The sequence below is a fragment of the Perna viridis genome, chromosome 7 (genome assembly GCF_037379345.1).
Source record: "Perna viridis isolate PV_CMFRI_1.1 ecotype Kerala chromosome 7, ASM3737934v1, whole genome shotgun sequence".
In the NCBI taxonomy this organism is placed as follows: Eukaryota; Metazoa; Mollusca; class Bivalvia; order Mytilida; family Mytilidae; genus Perna; species Perna viridis.
In genome coordinates this window covers 1,154,755-1,173,169 of record NC_142451.1, presented here as the reverse complement: position 1 = coordinate 1,173,169, position 18,415 = coordinate 1,154,755, and the positions used below count along the sequence as shown (strand labels likewise).

The 18,415-nt window shown below is 31.9% G+C and overlaps 1 protein-coding gene across 2 annotated transcripts in view; it reads left to right on the top strand.

Moving 5' to 3' along the window:
• The first annotated feature begins 3,313 nt into the window (after positions 1–3,313).
• Positions 3,314–18,415, top strand: part of LOC148610884 (CLIP-associating protein 2-like) — a 35,113-nt gene continuing 20,011 nt past the window's right edge. The window contains exons 1-14 of one of the 2 annotated variants that reach the window (XM_088590737.1): positions 3,314–3,455; positions 4,646–4,716; positions 6,281–6,373; positions 6,771–6,916; positions 7,293–7,428; positions 9,085–9,155; positions 9,601–9,738; positions 10,033–10,230; positions 10,607–10,668; positions 11,935–11,955; positions 12,458–12,748; positions 16,597–16,671; positions 17,344–17,535; positions 18,054–18,115. In XM_088590737.1, the coding sequence (XP_088446863.1) occupies positions 6,311–6,373; positions 6,771–6,916; positions 7,293–7,428; positions 9,085–9,155; positions 9,601–9,738; positions 10,033–10,230; positions 10,607–10,668; positions 11,935–11,955; positions 12,458–12,748; positions 16,597–16,671; positions 17,344–17,535; positions 18,054–18,115 (1,455 nt within the window). In that variant the 5' untranslated portion in view covers positions 3,314–3,455; positions 4,646–4,716; positions 6,281–6,310. Of the gene's footprint in view, positions 3,527–4,645; positions 4,717–6,280; positions 6,374–6,770; positions 6,917–7,292; positions 7,429–9,084; positions 9,156–9,600; positions 9,739–10,032; positions 10,231–10,606; positions 10,669–11,934; positions 11,956–12,457; positions 12,749–16,596; positions 16,672–17,343; positions 17,536–18,053; positions 18,116–18,415 lie in introns of both variants that reach the window. The other variant, XM_088590738.1, reaches the window with a different exon arrangement.

Sequence of the window (18,415 nt, the reverse complement as noted above, 5' to 3'; positions counted from 1 at the left end):
AAAAAATGATTGGTCATTACAATTAAGCTTCACAGTAAGGTAGTCATCAATATTTCCAGACATAATATTCTGATACCGTATCAGTTATACAAGACTTTACTAATTGAACATATTCAGTAATTGAGAATTAAATTTCCAATACCCTCTACCCCTTTTTGAAAGACTTGCAGAGAAGGTGAAACAAATGGCAGAATGATCTTTTCGATAACCTGGTATTATTTTTGTATTTTTCATCAAAGCAAAAATATCCTCACTTATTAAAAAATAATCAAGTCTACTTTGCTTTATAGGATGTGTTTTGCCGCGTGTTTTGCCGCCAAGTGAACTTTTTCATCAAAATAACAAGTTCTCCATGGGTCAATCAATTCAAGAGATTCAGACAACTCTTCTATCTTTTCCTTCGAATTAGAATTAGGATTTCTGTTATGAAGTAAATTATAAGTATCTAAGCTATAATATTGGGCAGTATTCCAATCAACGCATACAATGATTGAAGTATTCATTATTGACAATATGTTTTGATGAATTTCAACAAAAAAGTCAGGCTTATCTATATTATAACCATATAAACAAACAAGTGTTGTATGTTGGTCATATAAACTAATATCAAGTAATAAAAGCCGACCATTACTATCAATTACAGATTTATGTACTTTAAAATCAAGACCCTATTTAAATAAGAGACAAATACCAGCACATCCACTATTAGGTACCAGTATCGTATTGCATATCCCTGAGCAGGTGTACGTCAAAACATGGATGCTATAAAAATATAGTGCATTTTCTTTTTGCCACTCTACAAACTAATATTTTGTCAAAAGATATGAACAATGACTTATAAAATAGAGCAAACATCACACTGTAAAATGAAGAACTTTTTTTAAAAGAAAATCTAACATAATATCATAAAAATGTTCCACTGAAAAGGTTGGTTTGGTGAGTGCAAAACGAAAGTGAAAGTAGGGAAAATGGCTATTTATAGTTCGAGACTACTTTTCTGTCCGATCTTCGTGGACTCACCCTATTTTCTTTGCGGGAAATTATTTTTTCACATGTCCTTAGAAATGCTACATAAGTGAAAGTTTTATTGAATCAATTTACATATTTTTTAAAAAATCCTAAAATTATGCACTTCACTATAGAAGTCTATGGGAAAATTAATACGATACTGAGACCATTACAGCGACTATAATAACAATTATCTCCCCATTCATCTCCCCATAATTTTTCAACTTCACTAGTGCTATGTGTCTCTTGTAAACAAGATATAGATGCATTTTTGCTTTTAACCCAGTTAAAAATATCTATTCTCTTTTTAGGGATTGACATTATACCCCTAACAGTCATAGATAAAATTGTAAAATTATCACCCATATTTATAGATTATAGGTAACAAAGTACACACATTTGCAAAAGCATTTTCTACAGTATTATATGTTAACAAAAAACCCAAACATATAACTTACAAAGACAAACACACATATTAACACACACACTAAAAAATCATAAACTCACAAAAGATGGTCACATATGGTAACTCGCACAACTCTACCATATGACTGTTTGTTATATCGACTCAGTTTATTTACTTATGTAGGCATTTCACTTCTTGGATGAAGAATTAAAAGCGTTGTTTTCATTTTTCTTTAATTCAACCATTCAACCCTTGACCATGAGGTAAAGACCATTTCTCATTAAAATAAGAAAATAAATTGAACAGAAGGAAACACTGATATTGGTTGTTGAAAAAAAATTAAGAAAACAGTTATCGATATGATTATCTCCCTTTGACTTAGACCTCCACAAATAAATGTGGCTTTATCACATATCAGTTGATTCTTAAAATATAGAAGATAATAATAGCAATTTTTTTTTATCATAAATGTATTAACATAAATTACTTTCTTTGACAATAACCATTCACCTGTTATTTTAAATTCATCTGTAAAGCTGGTGTTAATTTAAGTTAATTTAAATAGAAATATTGAATAGTTAATGACTTATCCTAAAGGCATTTAAACATTTCACTTTCTAATATAAAGTAACTAAAAAGATAATATATTTAAAAAAAAAACCCAAAAAACATTACTTACATTTGATTAAACACATAGTTAGAATTAATTTTTTATAAAGTTTTAAACTTTTCTCAACTTCTCCTCAATATTGTCTAACAAGTCATATCTTTTTCCTCTCCCTTCTTCAGTCTTAGCGTAAACACTGCAGTTATAAAATCATACATTTTCGAATTTTTCAGTGTTCTCTAGTCTTGTCATCAGTCCCAAGTTCTTTAGAGTTACATCATCATGGAATTGAACTCCCTTCTGAAGTCCTTTTTTAGCTCCCATTACTTTCACCATGACTTCGGTATTTCTCATCTTAACAAAGACAGGTCTATTGTCATTGTCTTTTCCTGGAATTCTATGTATTGCTAGTATATCCTGAGGTTCGATGTCGACTTTCAATCGCCCTACGAATAAGGACCGGAAAAGTCCCAGGACCGAACCAAATTTCCACCTTAGGTCTTGAAGATCAAAACGAAAAAAAAAACTACAACATCTCGAATGATTGATTGATTGTTGGGGTTAAACACCCGAGCAGCAATATTAAATGATATTACTAATATCATTTTATAAACGATATTTTATAAAAGTAATCATATAAAATAATTAAATGTTCTATTTCGAAAGTAAATCAATGAAAAATTAAATGAAAAAAGAATAATTCAAGGGTATAAACTAATGTTAAAATCACAAGATAAAATCAATGAATCAATCTACAAAATCAAGTCTGAAAACTACTATCTAATTTTATTATTTAATCAGGGTAATTTGTTCCAAATTAAGAAATAATAAGCAAAATCAGACCAATAAGTACTGTTGCATAGTTCATCTTCTACATGTATTTTGAAGAGGAACATAGTAGCATTAGCCCAAAAAGAGGGTGGCGTAAATGAGAACCTGGTCCCTCAACCCTCTGTACAATTTCTGTTGCTTTTTTCTCTAACAAATAAATGGTCTTATTACACGAGAGATGTGTAACATAAGTGTAAACTTAACAGTTTAAAGATTCACTGTCTGCATGAATGACATGACATGGCTCCAGTCTAGTATAAAATAAGATTCACTGTCTGCAAGAATGACATGACATGGCTCCAGTCTAGTGTAAAATAATAGGCTCGTTGATTTTGTCTTAAATAACTTTAAAACTTGAAAAATTCAATTGAGTGAGCAGTAGTGTATAAAACTATTTTATTGATTGAATATGTCTTTGTTTTTAAATGGTTGATAGTATTTCCTTTCTATTTTTAGCTCCAAGTAGTCGAGGTGGTGATGATGAAACAGATTTTGCCCGTCCAACTTCTACCAAAGTACTTCAGGCCAAACGTGTTAATTCATCAACTTCTGGTTCTAGTTCAACATTCAGAAAGAGTAGTCTCCCTGCAAAGTCTTCTTCAGGTATGGAGGAACATACTGTTATTATTATTGTAGATGGTCTTTGTCTGTGAATTAAATTTGAAGTTCTAAGAGTAAGTTGGTTCCTGTTTAACATAGTACCTGCTACACATTTTAAAATTTATGAATTCAAATGAGGAATCCTTATTTTTTTTTTTTAAATAAACAATTGATACATGTAATGCTCATAAAATTATTTAATAAAATGCATAGCATAGTTGTGTTTGGCTTTATCCCATTGGTAGATCCATGGTAGAAACATTAGGCAGTTTCATGACTTCCTTATCATTTCTCATTAAAGCACCTAACAGCTTCTCATATTACTAACAACATGTTTCATTAAAGGGAGCTCACTCCAACGTCGTCGTTCCATTTCTGGACCAGGTAACTATGTGTGCACCTGTCTCTCTGTGTTTGGTCACCTTTACCATGTGTTTACTGTCTATTTTGTCCAAGTAGTTGATAGATTACATCGGGAAGTTTTGCTATAATTAAAATAATAATTTTATTGACTATTCATTAATATTGATTAATAATTGGTACTATTTAGTATGTAAGTAAATTTATAATGTTCTTGTTTTAAGAAGTAATTGACATAAAGATGTTCTTTTTAGATATGAGCAGATCAGCGATTCTCAAATTTTAAAGAAAATTTTAAATCATGATTTTTTTTGATCAATTTTACCATAGTTAGTAATTCGGAATCTTCTTCCTGTTTTCCTCCCCCTAGTGGTAGTTTTAGAGGGTGGTGCATGGAATCCTTCACACTTGCTGTTGTCTTATCATCAGTTTTATTACAAAGTTCTAGACTTCCTGAAATGAATTTGATAACATTTTATCTGTTAACTTTAAGTTCTAATACTGATTCATAGCTTCACTTGAAATAATTCAAAATGGTATACTGTTAGACCTGTCTAAACTAAACCCTTTCCAGACTAAAGGAATGTTTAGTAAGATAAGAGTTCGATTTACAAAGGTTCTGAATGCAATAAAACTGATTGTTGTCTGGTTTACACAGAATTTCATTATTCAAAATTCAAACAAGCTTCGCTGTGATTTAGCCCATTGAAAAGAGACAAGTGAAACTAATAGCAACAACCATGATGGAAGCTAATACATGTATATCACCTTTTGATGCAATATTCTAGATTTGTTTGTTAAACAGTAATAAAGCTTTTGTGTTTTTATTTCAGTGTCTTCAGGCTCAGGTGCAGTGGATGAGGAGACCTTCATTAAATCATTTGAAGATGTTCCTTAAGTACAGGTAACTATTTCACAAGGTTGACAAGAAAGTCTCGTTTTATTCTCTGTAATTCCTTTTATTAACCTTATTCTACTCAACATGTGGTTAATAACTGACTCATATCACTACAATGTTGGAAGTTAAGCATTTAAATTTTTCAGCATTACCTGAAAATTATTAAAGTTTAACTGTTGATTGTAGGAATCAGCTGCTTGTAGATTAAGGTTCTATTTTTATCAGCACTATTAATTATAAAATTAAAAAGGAAATTCTCTTTACAACCAAAAACAAATTTAAATTGATAATTAGCTGTAATAAGTCCACTTTACATGCATTTTTATAGCATTTATAGAACATCAATCTCTAAACTGCCTTAAAACCATGTGGTAGCAGTGTGGGAAACCATTTTTTTCCCAACTTGCCATTCTGGCTAATGGAATATTGATCTTGCTAGCCAGATATAAATTCAACTAGCCAAATTATTTCCATTCATTCAAAAAATGTCTATGCTCTTCACATTTTTTTGTTTTTTCTCTACTACCATCTGTTTTCTCTTGGATTTGACTATCTTCTGCCTTTCCTTTTCTTTCTTCAACTATCTTTTTATTTGTTTTTAAATTTATCAAAAACTTTTCCATTTTCAAATATTCCCTCCTATTGAATTTTTTCATGTACTTTACAGTATTAAAATAAGTACTCCATTTCTGAACTCATATTTTAAAAATAAAATTATATTACAACAGATTCATCATTTGCTTCTTGTTCATTTTTATTTTGACAATAAACAACGAATTTGCAAGGTAACATTTTATAAAATACCCAGATAATCTCATTTGAATACTAATATGAGATCGGAACCGTTTACCGGAAATTAAAATGGCAGATCGTAAACAATGCTTTACAAGTCAATAAAATTGTGCATATCATGCCAAAATTCACTTAACATATTCAAGCTAAACTTCTTAAAATGTAGGGAACATATTTTTAATGTAATACTATGATGTTAACGGATGTTTTACTAAATAACCGGTTGGCTAGTTAACTTTCCTTGGAACTCGCCAATCAAATGATGGTCGCCAAATTGACGAGTGTAAGCTAATGAGAACTCACCAAATTACACATCTACTCGTATTTGGCAAGCTGGCGAGCGGTGGTTTCCCACACTGTGATAGAAGTGATTGTTACTTTATATTGAAGATTCTATTAGATTTTAACTGGAAAAGTAACATAAAACAAAGGATAAAGTTGAGGAACTGATATTGAGAAGTATTTATTATAACTCCACTTCACCAGTGGACGATATATTAGAATCACCCTATACATCCATACTAATTTTGTTGCTGTCATCTTGGCTTTCAATGGATGGATTTATTTCAAATTTGGTGTGTGACTTTATATAGATGGGGCTTGTGTTGTTAGCCATTTTGGGCTCTCTGGTATCAAATTCCTGTACAAGTGGGAGTATACCTAGTACGACGTGCAACTTCATATTAATATGTAACATCACTGTTTAAGATTTATTATCTCCATCTGATGATTACAGTGATATTTTAGTTAATAGATTTATTATGACGTTGTTTTATAGATATTTTCTGTACGGGACCTAACAGATGTAATGAATAAAAACAAAGAAATTCTCTCTGATGATAAAAAGGATTGGGAGAAAAGAAATGAAGCTGTAAGAACTATCTTTATATTTATAGCCCTTATAAAGTTTATAATAATTTCTTATAGAAAGTATTGGTTCTCATTTGCACCAAATTAACAGTTTCTTGCTTCAGATTAGCATACAGGATTGTTACATCAGATGTGTTATGTAAAATTGATTGAAACTTGTAATTTTTTTGCCTTGAATTTTTTTCCACATTAATTAAGGATTCTTGCAAAAATTTCAAATAATTTATGACATTTCTGTTGCATTTCTATAATAGATATTAATGGTAGAGAAAATCAGATATAGAAAGTTTAAAGTTTTAAAAAAAAGTTCTTTTACCCATGAAACTAAATGTAATAGATGATATTATTTTGGTAAGTTTCCAATAATATACTTATTATTGAATGTTTTTCTTTAACAGATAAAACAAATACGGTCTGTGATAGTACAAGGAGGGTATCAGTATGATGAGTTCTACCATTTGTTACGGAGTCTTGAACCTGCATTTGCAGTTTGTACCCGTGATCTTCGCTCTCAGATTTGCAGAGAAGCTTGTATTACCATAGCGTAAGTACTTTTAATGTTATATTGAGATCAGAAATTCACAATTTGCTGTGCATATTGAAACATTCCAAACTGAGAACATCTTTTATAATTATCATGAATTATCACATTACCAAAATTTTGGATTTTAGGAAGGTCTTTTGATCAATAATCAAAGTAAATAAAATGGTAGGATGGAATGTTGTCGTTTTCATGAAGGAGTTTATGTAAATGTCATGAAATGCAGGTATAGCGTGAAACATAAAGTCTTTGTATAGCAGAATTTTTGACAAGTCAATCCTGGGTGACTAGGTGCAGTTCTAATATTAAAGTTTGTTCTATAGTAAATATGTATTTCAAGTTTATTCTGCTTGTAATGAAAGACATTGTTAATTTTCAGGTATATGTCTCAACAGTTGGGGAGTAAATTTGATCACTTCGCTGAATCTCAAATGAACCATCTGATCAACTTGATACCAAACAGTGCTAAAGTTATGGCTACATCAGGCATTGTATCCATACGATTCATTTTACAGGTAAGTCAGGCATTGTCTCAACAGGATTTATGATACAAGTAAATCAGGCATTGTCTCAACAGGATTCATTATACAGGTAAGTCAGGCATTGTCTCAACAGGATTCATTATACAGGTAAGTCAGGCATTGTCTCAACAGGATTCATTATACAGGTAAGTCAGGCATTGTCTCAACAGGATTCATTATACAGGTAAGTCAAGCATTGTCTTAACAGGATTCATTATACAGGTAAGTCGGGCATTGTCTCAACAGGATTCATTATACAGGTAAGTCAGGCATTGTCTCAATACGGTTCATTATATAGTGAAACCATTCCAAACCAGACCCTCAGAAAACCGGTCTTCCCTTCAAACTGGCCATTTCAAAAGTCCCTGCTGATATACCTTAAAACCTGTGTGTTTTGTCTTCAATAGACTGGCCGCTCCCTAAAGCTGTACATCAGCCAATTTTCAGAGTTTTAGCTACGTCTTTTAAATGAAAACAACCTCTCAATTACGGCCGCCCGGTTATTGTTCACCTGTAATAAATGTGTCAACAAAATTGTAAATGATTACATAATTTAAGTAATTAATAATTCATTCACTGACAGGTTTGCATTTCATCAGTGGACAGATGATAATTGAAGGGCACAGTAATTTAAACAAGAAGTATTAATCCAGACATTACATTTTGGCTGTTAATTGGTGTGTACACATGTCAGGCAACCGGGGTCATTTAATAGTACGATCTTTATGATCTTTTAACTGTTAATTAATGTGACCTGAACCCAAGGCAAAACAACACAGGGGTGAAACTATTAGACTTTGTTGATGGGTAATTTAGGAAAACAATACAAATGATTAATTACCATCAAAAGCCCTTTGATCTTTAATACATATTCTTTCAAAACCCTGAACATTATTTTGTCGGCAGTACCATTTGTAAAATCAAATCATTTACAAATGATGCAAGCTTGGAAATGTAATAAAAGGCCAAAAGTTTTTAATCGGCATTAAACATGTCTCGACCAACAAACTGACAATATGTAGGGTTATAGAAGACATTAAAGGAAACAGCTGTTAGAATTCATTGCTATTTTTCACAAAACCGGCCACCCCCATAAACTGGCCATTTTTTTTTTGTCCCAGTGGTGGCTGTTTGGGAGAAGTTTCACTGTACAGGTAAGTCAGGCATTGGGTCAATACATTCATTATACAGGTAAGTCAGGCATTGTCTGAATACGATTCATTATACAGGTAAGTCAGGCATTGTCTCAATAGGATTCATTATACAGGTAAGTCAGGCATTGTCTCAATACAGTTCATTATATAGGTATAATATTTATCGTAATGTTAAAGTAAGTACATAATTGTAACTTCCAACTGGTTGTCTTACTTGTTAATTCCTGGTATTAAAAAAACTCTGCTGATCACATGTTTTTTGTGGGTTTTTTTTCCTGATCTTGATCCTTATCCAATGAATGAAAGTTTGCACCTTTTTTTTGGAATGGATGCTTTGAATCATGCATCTATATCAAAGTCTAAAACGTTAAGTGAGAAATTTCTGCTACTCAGCTGTGTGTGTAATATTTATATTGAGAAGTGATGACCTTGTGGTCAAAACAATCTTTCTGGTGATAACCTATCAATGCCAGTGATGTTTTTTTTTTATTTTCAGTACACTCATTCCCATAGATTAATACCATTCATCACATCAGGGATGACATCTAAATCCAGTACCATTAGACGGTAAGTAATGCTGTATCTATTCTCTGTCTTTATTTTTTGCTATCCACATGAGATAAGAATTTTTGAAAATTTTAATTTCTTGAAACACATGGACTGTGCTTTCAGTGCTTTACTCATACAAAGAAATTTGTATGTGTAAAAGGAACAGATTGCAGGTTTCACACAAAGCTCTAGGTAATGTCATAAGCTGTTAGAAAAAAAAAATAAAAAACTTTCAAAGGTGATGAAATTGCAAATTAAATCTGTATTATTGCTCAGAGGTCTTAGTGTGTATGTTATTGGAAATGCCTTGGGTTTTTATGCGACCACAAAAAAATTGTGCATGTATAAATAATGGCACAGTCGCATTCGTCATCATGGGTTTTTAAAATTTTTTAACTTAGACTTCATTTGAATTAGAATGTACTTTAATTAAAAAAAGTAGTTGAAGATGTCTTTATTTCAGGACTTCCTGTGAATTTTTAAACCAAATTTTACACACATGGTCAACACATGTATTAGAAAAACAGATTGCCAATCTTCAAGATGCCTTAAAGAAAGGAATTAATGATGCTGATAGTGAAGCTAGGGCATTCTCTAGAAAGTAAGTTTGAAATGTATCATCTCTCTCGCTGAGGTGAGGGCATTCTCTAGAAAGTAGGTTTGTAATGTATCATCTCTCTCGCTGAGGTGAGGGCATTCTCTAGAAATTAAGTTACTAATGAATGATCTCACTTTAAGCTAGGGCATTTTCTAAAAAGTAAGTTAATGAAATATGTAATGATGGTGATAGCTTTGACTTTTTCTTCCAAGTTTTGGTACCTTTAATTATATGAATCAGGAAATATAGGGTTTAAATATGTGATTAAATATATAAATTCTGCTTCGTTATTTTCAGAGCCTTTTGGGGATTTGCTGACCATTTTAAAGATCAGGCTGATGCTTTGTTAAATTCCTTGGAGCCAGCCAAACAAAAACAAATTAGAGGTGAACTCAGTGGATCCTCAAGCAATAACTCATTAAATAGTGCCGAAGGGTTGACCTCACGACCTCGATCACACAGTACTGACAGAGGATTTGACTCAAGTACCCTAGGGTAAGCAGGCTATTGCCCTATTAGTAAAAAGTCGTCAAAATTTTGTAATGTATCTAAACCTGTTATTTGATTTATTTCAGAGTTCATCTTCCAAATTTTTTTTTAACATGGTCTGAAATAGAAATATAACAAAATGCACTGTAATGGCAATTAATTGCATTCCTTCACAGAATTCTATGGTAATTTGTTTTTAATGTTTTAGAAAAACCAACAGAAATTGAAGTACTATGGCTATTTATTTTCCCTCAAGAAATGATATTTTATTTAGAGGAGATGTCTTTTTTCTTAAGAAAATATTTCTGAATTCAATGTTCGAGACTTGTTGAATGAGAAGTGAAGGGAGATAACCAGGATATGTTCTGTTTATTGATTACAGGAGAATAGGAAAGAAGAAACATTCAAAGTTTAGTTCTGCCAGCAGTGATACAGGTGGAGCAGGTAAAACACAATTACATTTAATGCTTAATGTGTATATTCATTTTTTTTTTAAATCAATATTTGGTTATTAATCCAAGATGAAAATTGGCTTAAATTTTAATGTGGTGAGTTCTATAATATTATAACTGTACAATGCTGTAAGTCTTCAAATTAATGAATTTTTAAAGTACTGATTTTAACAAATGGTAAACAGGTTTATTTATTTTTAAAAAATGGTGGTATCAAAGACAAATTTGCATGTGGCAGTGATCAAATTATAGTCCATACTAGCATGAAAATTTAAAGTTTCTGAAAACAGACACCATTTATCTTAGTGTAGTCTTTGATTGACCAATGCTTTAAAATTATCTCATTTCAAATGGCGATGAAGATATTTGTATAAAAATGTTGATTTTTATTTCATCGTTGTTAAGATCTCATTTATATTTTATATAGTATTGTAATGGAAGTAAAGTAATTTGATTTCCAGTTACACATATACCTTTAGATGATGCAAATCTTGAAGAAGATGGGGATTGAAATTGAATTTCTGAATAAGTCCAATTACATGGTGTCTGTTTATGGAAGTATACCACATAAGTCTATGATTTATACAGATAATGGTAGAATAGAATCAGAAGTTTTGAGAACTAACAATAGTGAATTGGTACCTAACTAGTATGCTTCAAAGCTTTGAGCTCTAGAAATATTATTAATAAGGTTGATCATTTCAATTGTTTCATATGAATTAATTAACAGTGCAATAGGCACCTGGTAGTATGAATGTGTGCATCATATCTTATCTGTGGGAAAAGGAACTACCTGGTTCAGGATAATTCTACCTTGCAGGAGGGTCAATAGGTGTATACTACCTGGTTCAGGATTATTCTACCTTTCAGGAGGGTCAATATGTGTATACATAATAGAAGTATATCAACCTTTAAATGATTTGAAGAACAGAAAACAAATTTACTGACAAGCACCTTTGTATAAAATCTCCTTCGTGAGAGACTTGATCAGTTGAACACATTTTTGTATTGATCAATATATTTCCATAGTGATAAGTAAAGTACTACTGTTAATCTTATACTTGACTATTTGCATGAAAGAATTTGAGTTGGAAAGATAATTGTTATGTCCCTAACCCAAATTATATTTACATCATAGGTCTAGATTTCCCATTTTTTGACAAAAACCCCTTCCACTGAATTGTCTGCATTTTATTTATCCTTTGTGCTTGTGTTTGCATGTACTCTGTTGACTTTCTTCTTTCACTTTCACGTCCAGATTTGGATGACACTCCTAAAGGTAAGGTGATCACATGACTCCCATGTGACATGCTATCAGTTGAGTGCTTTTACATCCATACCAGCTATTGCTGTGGTTTGGCCTATAGCCTTTCACATACTAATGTATTCCTTTCTCTTCAACTTTTACCCTTTCTTAGCATGAAGCTAAGCATTGATTGGCAGATAAAAAACACATCAGTTTTTTTTTTTTTTTTTAAATGAAGGAAATTTGTCAAATTAATGCATGCAGAATTGGTTGAAAGTCTTGGCATCTTAAAAATGTGATAATGTTTTGCTGCATCTAAAATTTTGCAAATGTTTGAACTGAAGTAGACAGGTAATAATGATATGTTTTTTTTCTGTTCAATCATTGCTGAGAGCTGCTTTTCTGTATCCTTTTACCTTATGACTCTATTAAAATTTATTAATTTTATACATGTACAATTTAATTTTCTTTTTCTTCCTTTTATAACATTTATTTCTGTTAATATGTTTGTTTTATGTCTGGTGATAACTTTCAGACCTTGACAAACCTCTTTACGATTTATATGGGCGTAGAATTGGGCGCTCCAACAGTGCAGCAGATTTAAACAATCCATATGCTACAACACCCCGTAATCGACGTACAAATACAACATCAGGAAGGACAACTCCGGTGTCAATGTCTGGTCGCATGACACCAACATCTCAAATCTCTGGCCGAATGACCCCAACGTCTTCAATCTCAGGACGTATGACCCCAACATCATCAGTTACAGGGAGAACAACTCCAAATCATATGTCATCTTATAACTCAACGTATAACTCACTGCGTAAGGAATTTTAACTTGTTTTGAGAATGGTGCCTGAGGCATGAAAAATGAAAGTTTGGTCACTAATAAAATCAACATTTTTGTTTTTACCACAGATTTTTTTTATATAGGATTAAATGGTATGAGGTTAAGCATGGGCCTTTACTTATTTTTGTTTCTAGATTTGCCTATCTTTAGGGTACACTTCTTGCTGAATTAATGGTTGATAATTGTTCAATTGCATGGCTTAAGGTGATGAAAGGATATGGATGCATGTGATCAGGGAATGGTCATGGCATGGTTTGTACCCAATGTTAGAATGGTTTACATTATTAAATCTAAGATGTTTTGTTAATTTTTGGATGGATTTGATGGTTGTCTAATCCTGAGTGATGTAACTAAGTTAATGTATTTTGATTGTGACATAGAGCTTTTTAAAGTTCAGAGTTGATTTTCATTGAAAAAATGCAGATTGAAATGTATCAATGTGGAACAATTTTGTCATAAAGTTTTTCCTTTATTTCTGCAATTGGTGTGGTTACAGCCAGTCTAAGTAATATTTTCCAAATTGTAATTATGACCCTTAAGAAATGACTTTGATAACCTGTGGGAAAATGTACCTGCTCTGTAAATTACAAAATAAAAAGATAGAATTTTCCAGTTTTTAGGGTTTATTTGCTTCCGTTGTCTTGAAACCAGTTCATTTATCAAAGTTCTATGTTTTTCTAGTTGATGACCCAGTGTTTATGGTAGTCACTAATAAGTCTGTATTACCTAAATAGAAGATTATAGTAAATCAATATGGTTTATCTATTTAAGGATCAGGAGTAATATAATGGTCGTCTCTTTCATACAAATCTCTGATCTTGGCAGAGTAATTGATATGTAACAGTTTTCTTTGAGATATTAGTGAATAAATCCTGATTTATGATTTAATATATATGTATATGGCTGACGACATGCAAGACATTGCCCTTCAATACTTTATTAACTTTCCCATAGTCTGAAGTAATATCATTTCTAATGTGGGTTACTGTTGGACAGAAGTCCAGAATTCAATGGAGATCTTTCAAGATGTTGTTCTCAAATGTCACTTATGGCAGTGTATAGTTGTCAATTTCTAACTTTTTTGTAAAGTTATGACCTATATACTGGTAGATGTTCCTTCAGTTTTCAGTACATTTTGATGAAATCTTATGAGAAAGGTTCTCTTATTTTCTATATTTATAATGAGTTATTCAAAAATTGTTAAAATTCTAAGGGTAAATGTTTTGTCCTTATTGATCAGGGAGAATTGTAAGTTGTTTGAAAATATATAATTGGGAAAATAATTTTCTCATAGCACAGTGAGGTCATGTGAAAAATTACCTTACAAAAGAGAAAAATTGCACACATTGTAGGAGGTTTTTTGACTCAAAATAATTCACCTGCCATTAAGGGGCTATTTACAGGTACAAATGATGGGCAGTTAACGAGAAGTTGATTTTATATTAACAAGGTAATAAGTCAAAAGTAATGTAACAGTTTACCTGTGCTGATTCATATTAGTTCAGGTTAAACCTAAGAACTCTGGTGATATCACATAGTGATTTGGTCCTTAGTTTTTGTATTGTCCAGTTATCTACCTACTGACCATTAGTATATGTTGGTACAGTATTGACATCTATTGTACTCTGAAGGGATTAACCAGTGATTCACAGCTTAAGACTTTTATCATGAGGTTTAAATTGCAACATTGTTGCAATGTTAGCTATTTGAATGGCTTCAGAAAGTAGTTAAATATTTTATGTGAAGTAGGAGTTTGCCAATTAAATAGGTTGCTGTATTTGGATGTAAAATTTCTCAGCCTTCTATTGAAGGTGACATAGAATATGATGGTGATATATCATATGGAGATTATTTTGTATGGGGATCAATGTATTAATCTATTAAAGTTTGTAAAATGAAATGGCTACTACCTCTTTAGTGTTTAGGATAAAATTTTCAATGTAAGATTCTGTCAGAAAGGAAATTCCACTTAAAGGAAAGTTTGTATGGTCAGTTTAATCATGTTATGAAATGTCAAACTTCAAACAGATTTATGTAATAAAGTGATGACTTTTGTCAGCATGGTTACACAACATGGATAGTTAACATGTCAGTTGGGATATTTTTACACCGACAGTTATTCCTTTAAAGACAGTATAAGTTAAAAAGAGGGTAGTCCTTCAGGGGTGTTTTAGTCAACTTGCTATTCATAATTATAGCCACCTGTATTTGTAGAGCAAGATATTTACCCAGTCGAAGGGATTGCCAAAAGTGTCAATAAGTTATAATTTGTGTTGTTTTTATTTGAACGTTTCCTTGACCTTTCCATTGACCATCAGATAAAAGGTTAATCCTGTAATCACATAATCGTGATAATCAGTTGACAAAGTGTTTGTGTAATTAGCCGTAGGAGTAATTGTTGATCAGGACATCTGTTTAACCTCACAATTGGATCAAAACACCAATTGATTTAATCTATTAAACTTCTGAAATTGTTGTTTGATCAACATGGAATTTTAATAATGAGTGATTTATGCTTAAAATGGACAAATATGGGAAAGTTTGGTATTTATATTGGATTTCTGGTCACTATACTTTAACCATCCTCTTGGATTTGATTGTTTTTCTGGATTTTGATGTATAAACAATTTTATTGTTTCTTGGTGTTTTGCTGGCATTTATTGGATAATTAAGGAAAATCAATTCTGAACAACTTAAACCCAGAATTTTTCAGTAAAAGACTGAAATGGCTGAGAGAATCGATGCTGTTTTTTATTGTTTAATGGTACAAAAATGTGTTATGGTGAAATGTTAAATATTTTGATTGGTAGATAAATATGCATGACAAGTTTTGGAGCAGATCAATGAGAATTTGAAACATGTATGGTCAAACATCTAAACTGGATTGTTTTACATGGAATTAATATAGTTTTTGTGATTAACAAGTGAGTGTGATATGGTTTAATTCTGGCATTGATGTAACTTGACTTGAGATATGCTTACTTGATTACATGCATGTTTTATAACTGGATGTAATTTTGTGGAAAATGATTATGCCGGCACAAGGAGTCAATGAACTCTGGAATAGACCAAAGAAAGTTCATTTTGCTCTTTTTCCGTATGTAGTTGAAATTCCAGCACGGTCAGACATAGAGTGTGAAATTTATAATGATTCTGGAGAAAATCATTATCAGGAGGTGTCAATCTATGGCAAAGAAATTCAGGATGGTAATTTTTGTACTTATGTGTTGTTGTTGTTGTTTTTTTTTGGTTTTTTTTAATATTTATAAGTATGTAGCATACACATATTTATAGTTTACACTATTAAGATGGGTTTAGATGGCTAGATTATCTGGTACCTAGGGACTGTACAGTATAACTGGAACCCAGTAACTTGTAATCTCTATATAATGCACTTGTAGAAACATATTACAGATATTTTATGCTTAATATGAATGTACATGTATGAGCTCATGTATAAGTTTCCCCACTAACTTTCACATAAAGCAATCTATGGGGAGATTATTTTCTCTCTGCACGAACCTTGTTATTTTTGTGAATTAAAATATCCCAAATTTGATTTTATACAGTATCAAGTTTGAAAATTCCCTTAAAAATCCAACTTCTTGAGTAATTTTCTGAGTTCAGGATGTCAAAATTGGGACAACGAGATTTGGTAATGAACATCTGTAGACAGTATCGATGTCATTGTTAAACCTTTTGTTTAATTTTAGATTTTCTTTGTTGCTTTTATGTTGGGCTTTGGTTTTTCTTTTGTTTTATGTGTGTTTCAAAAAGTAAGTTGATTGAAGGGTGTACATTACAAATTGCTCCATTTACAGCAAGACAGAGGAGTAGCAGTCAGGCAGTGTCATCAAGTCGACGAGGGAGAACCTCAGGATCTTCACAATCCCAGCGTAAGTAGAAGGCTACTGGTCCTTAAAATATGGCATCTATGTATCAGTGGTGATGGTCCATCTCATTATATGTGTTCAATTGATCACAGATTCAATATATTGTAATGTTTATATTGTGAACTATAAATGTTATAGTGTACATGTACTTGTATAATTCACATCAAATGTTGAGGAAATTTTGGCATGGAGTATTACGACTAGATTTAAACTGATGTAGATGAGGCTGAGAGCAGGTTAGCCAGACCTTATACTGCATAGACTTGACAGACTTCTCTCTATCTTTCCAACTGTTCTTTAGTTTGTGTGTTACCCTATTATGTTGCACAGCTTTGTGTGGTAGCTTTCACATGTTGTTGTTAATGTCCATTGTTATATATTGTGTTCTATCAATAGCTTTCCTGGGCTTTCCCAATGATATAGGCCAATAGGAGGTAAGATTGGACATTGATGGTTTTGTTGTGGAAAAATTAATGTACATGCATGTAAAAATAAAGAAAACAAAGCATTTTTATAGAAATGTGAAAAACCCATAAAACTCACTTCAGCTGTTTTAAGAAATGTAGGATTTTGTATTGGAAATCTTATAGAATGTCAGTAAAGAAAAAGTCATTTATTGAAAATAATTCAAATTTGAGAAGAGTTTTGTTTTATAATAATATTTTCTGTTTGCAGCCAACAGTAGATCTAACTCACCTACATCCCGACTCGGCTATATTTCAAAGACACCAGCCAAACCACGCCGATCAGGGGTTGTTAGAAGCCAAGGTGCTAGTAGGGAAGGTAGTCCTAACAGATATGGTCAATCAGGTCGGGAGAGACGATTAAGTGGAAGTAAAATACCATCATCTGGTGGAAAAACTAAAGGTAAATAAGCAGTGATCTAACAATACTATAAGGATGAAAAAACTCATGAAGGTTTATCCTGATTTCAATGGTGGCTGTACTTCATACCAAAACATCTTTTTCATAAAAAGTATTTTCTGGCGGATATCCATAGAAACTAGGTGACCAGTCTAATGTAGTAGGTTTTTGAATTCCTTTGTGATGACATATGTGCAGGATTTTTTTTCCTTGCAAAGGAATTCCTAGAGATTCATAAGTCATAGGTCAAATGTGTAAGGATTACCATTAGGAATATTTTATGCTCTATTAGAGTTTGCAGTACAACATTTATTTGTTACTTAAGACCTGGAGTATTATACATTTTTCCAAAGTAAATTAAAAAAAAAAAAGAAAGCACGAAGAAGGTTCCTTATTATTTTGTTTCTCTGTATAAATCTTTGAAGACTTTGAAGACCCATGGGTGGCCTTGAACTGGTATTTTTCATTCAGCAGGGGTTCTTGTCTCTGACATATTCACCATGTCTACTCTATATTTACAGTAACTCATCACAGAGTTCTAAGGCATGGTTCAGACGTAGAGGATGCTTTGGCTGATGCTCTGGTAATCTCATTGACTTTAATAACAACATAAAAACTTCTCCAAGGAACAAGTAGAGCATTTTTGGAAAATAACATGTGAAAAAAATAATATAGAATAATTACAAGATAAACTCAACTTAATGAACATATAAAGAATCCAACCAAAACAACATTTTAGTTTGTTGGGGTTTAATGCCGAGCAGCAATATTTCAGCTATATTCAGACGACAACATTTTAGACACTACACTTAGATGTGTATTAGGTAGTGTCAGTCATTGATTTGACAATACAGGTGATGTATCAGCAGAGCCATTAAATGTG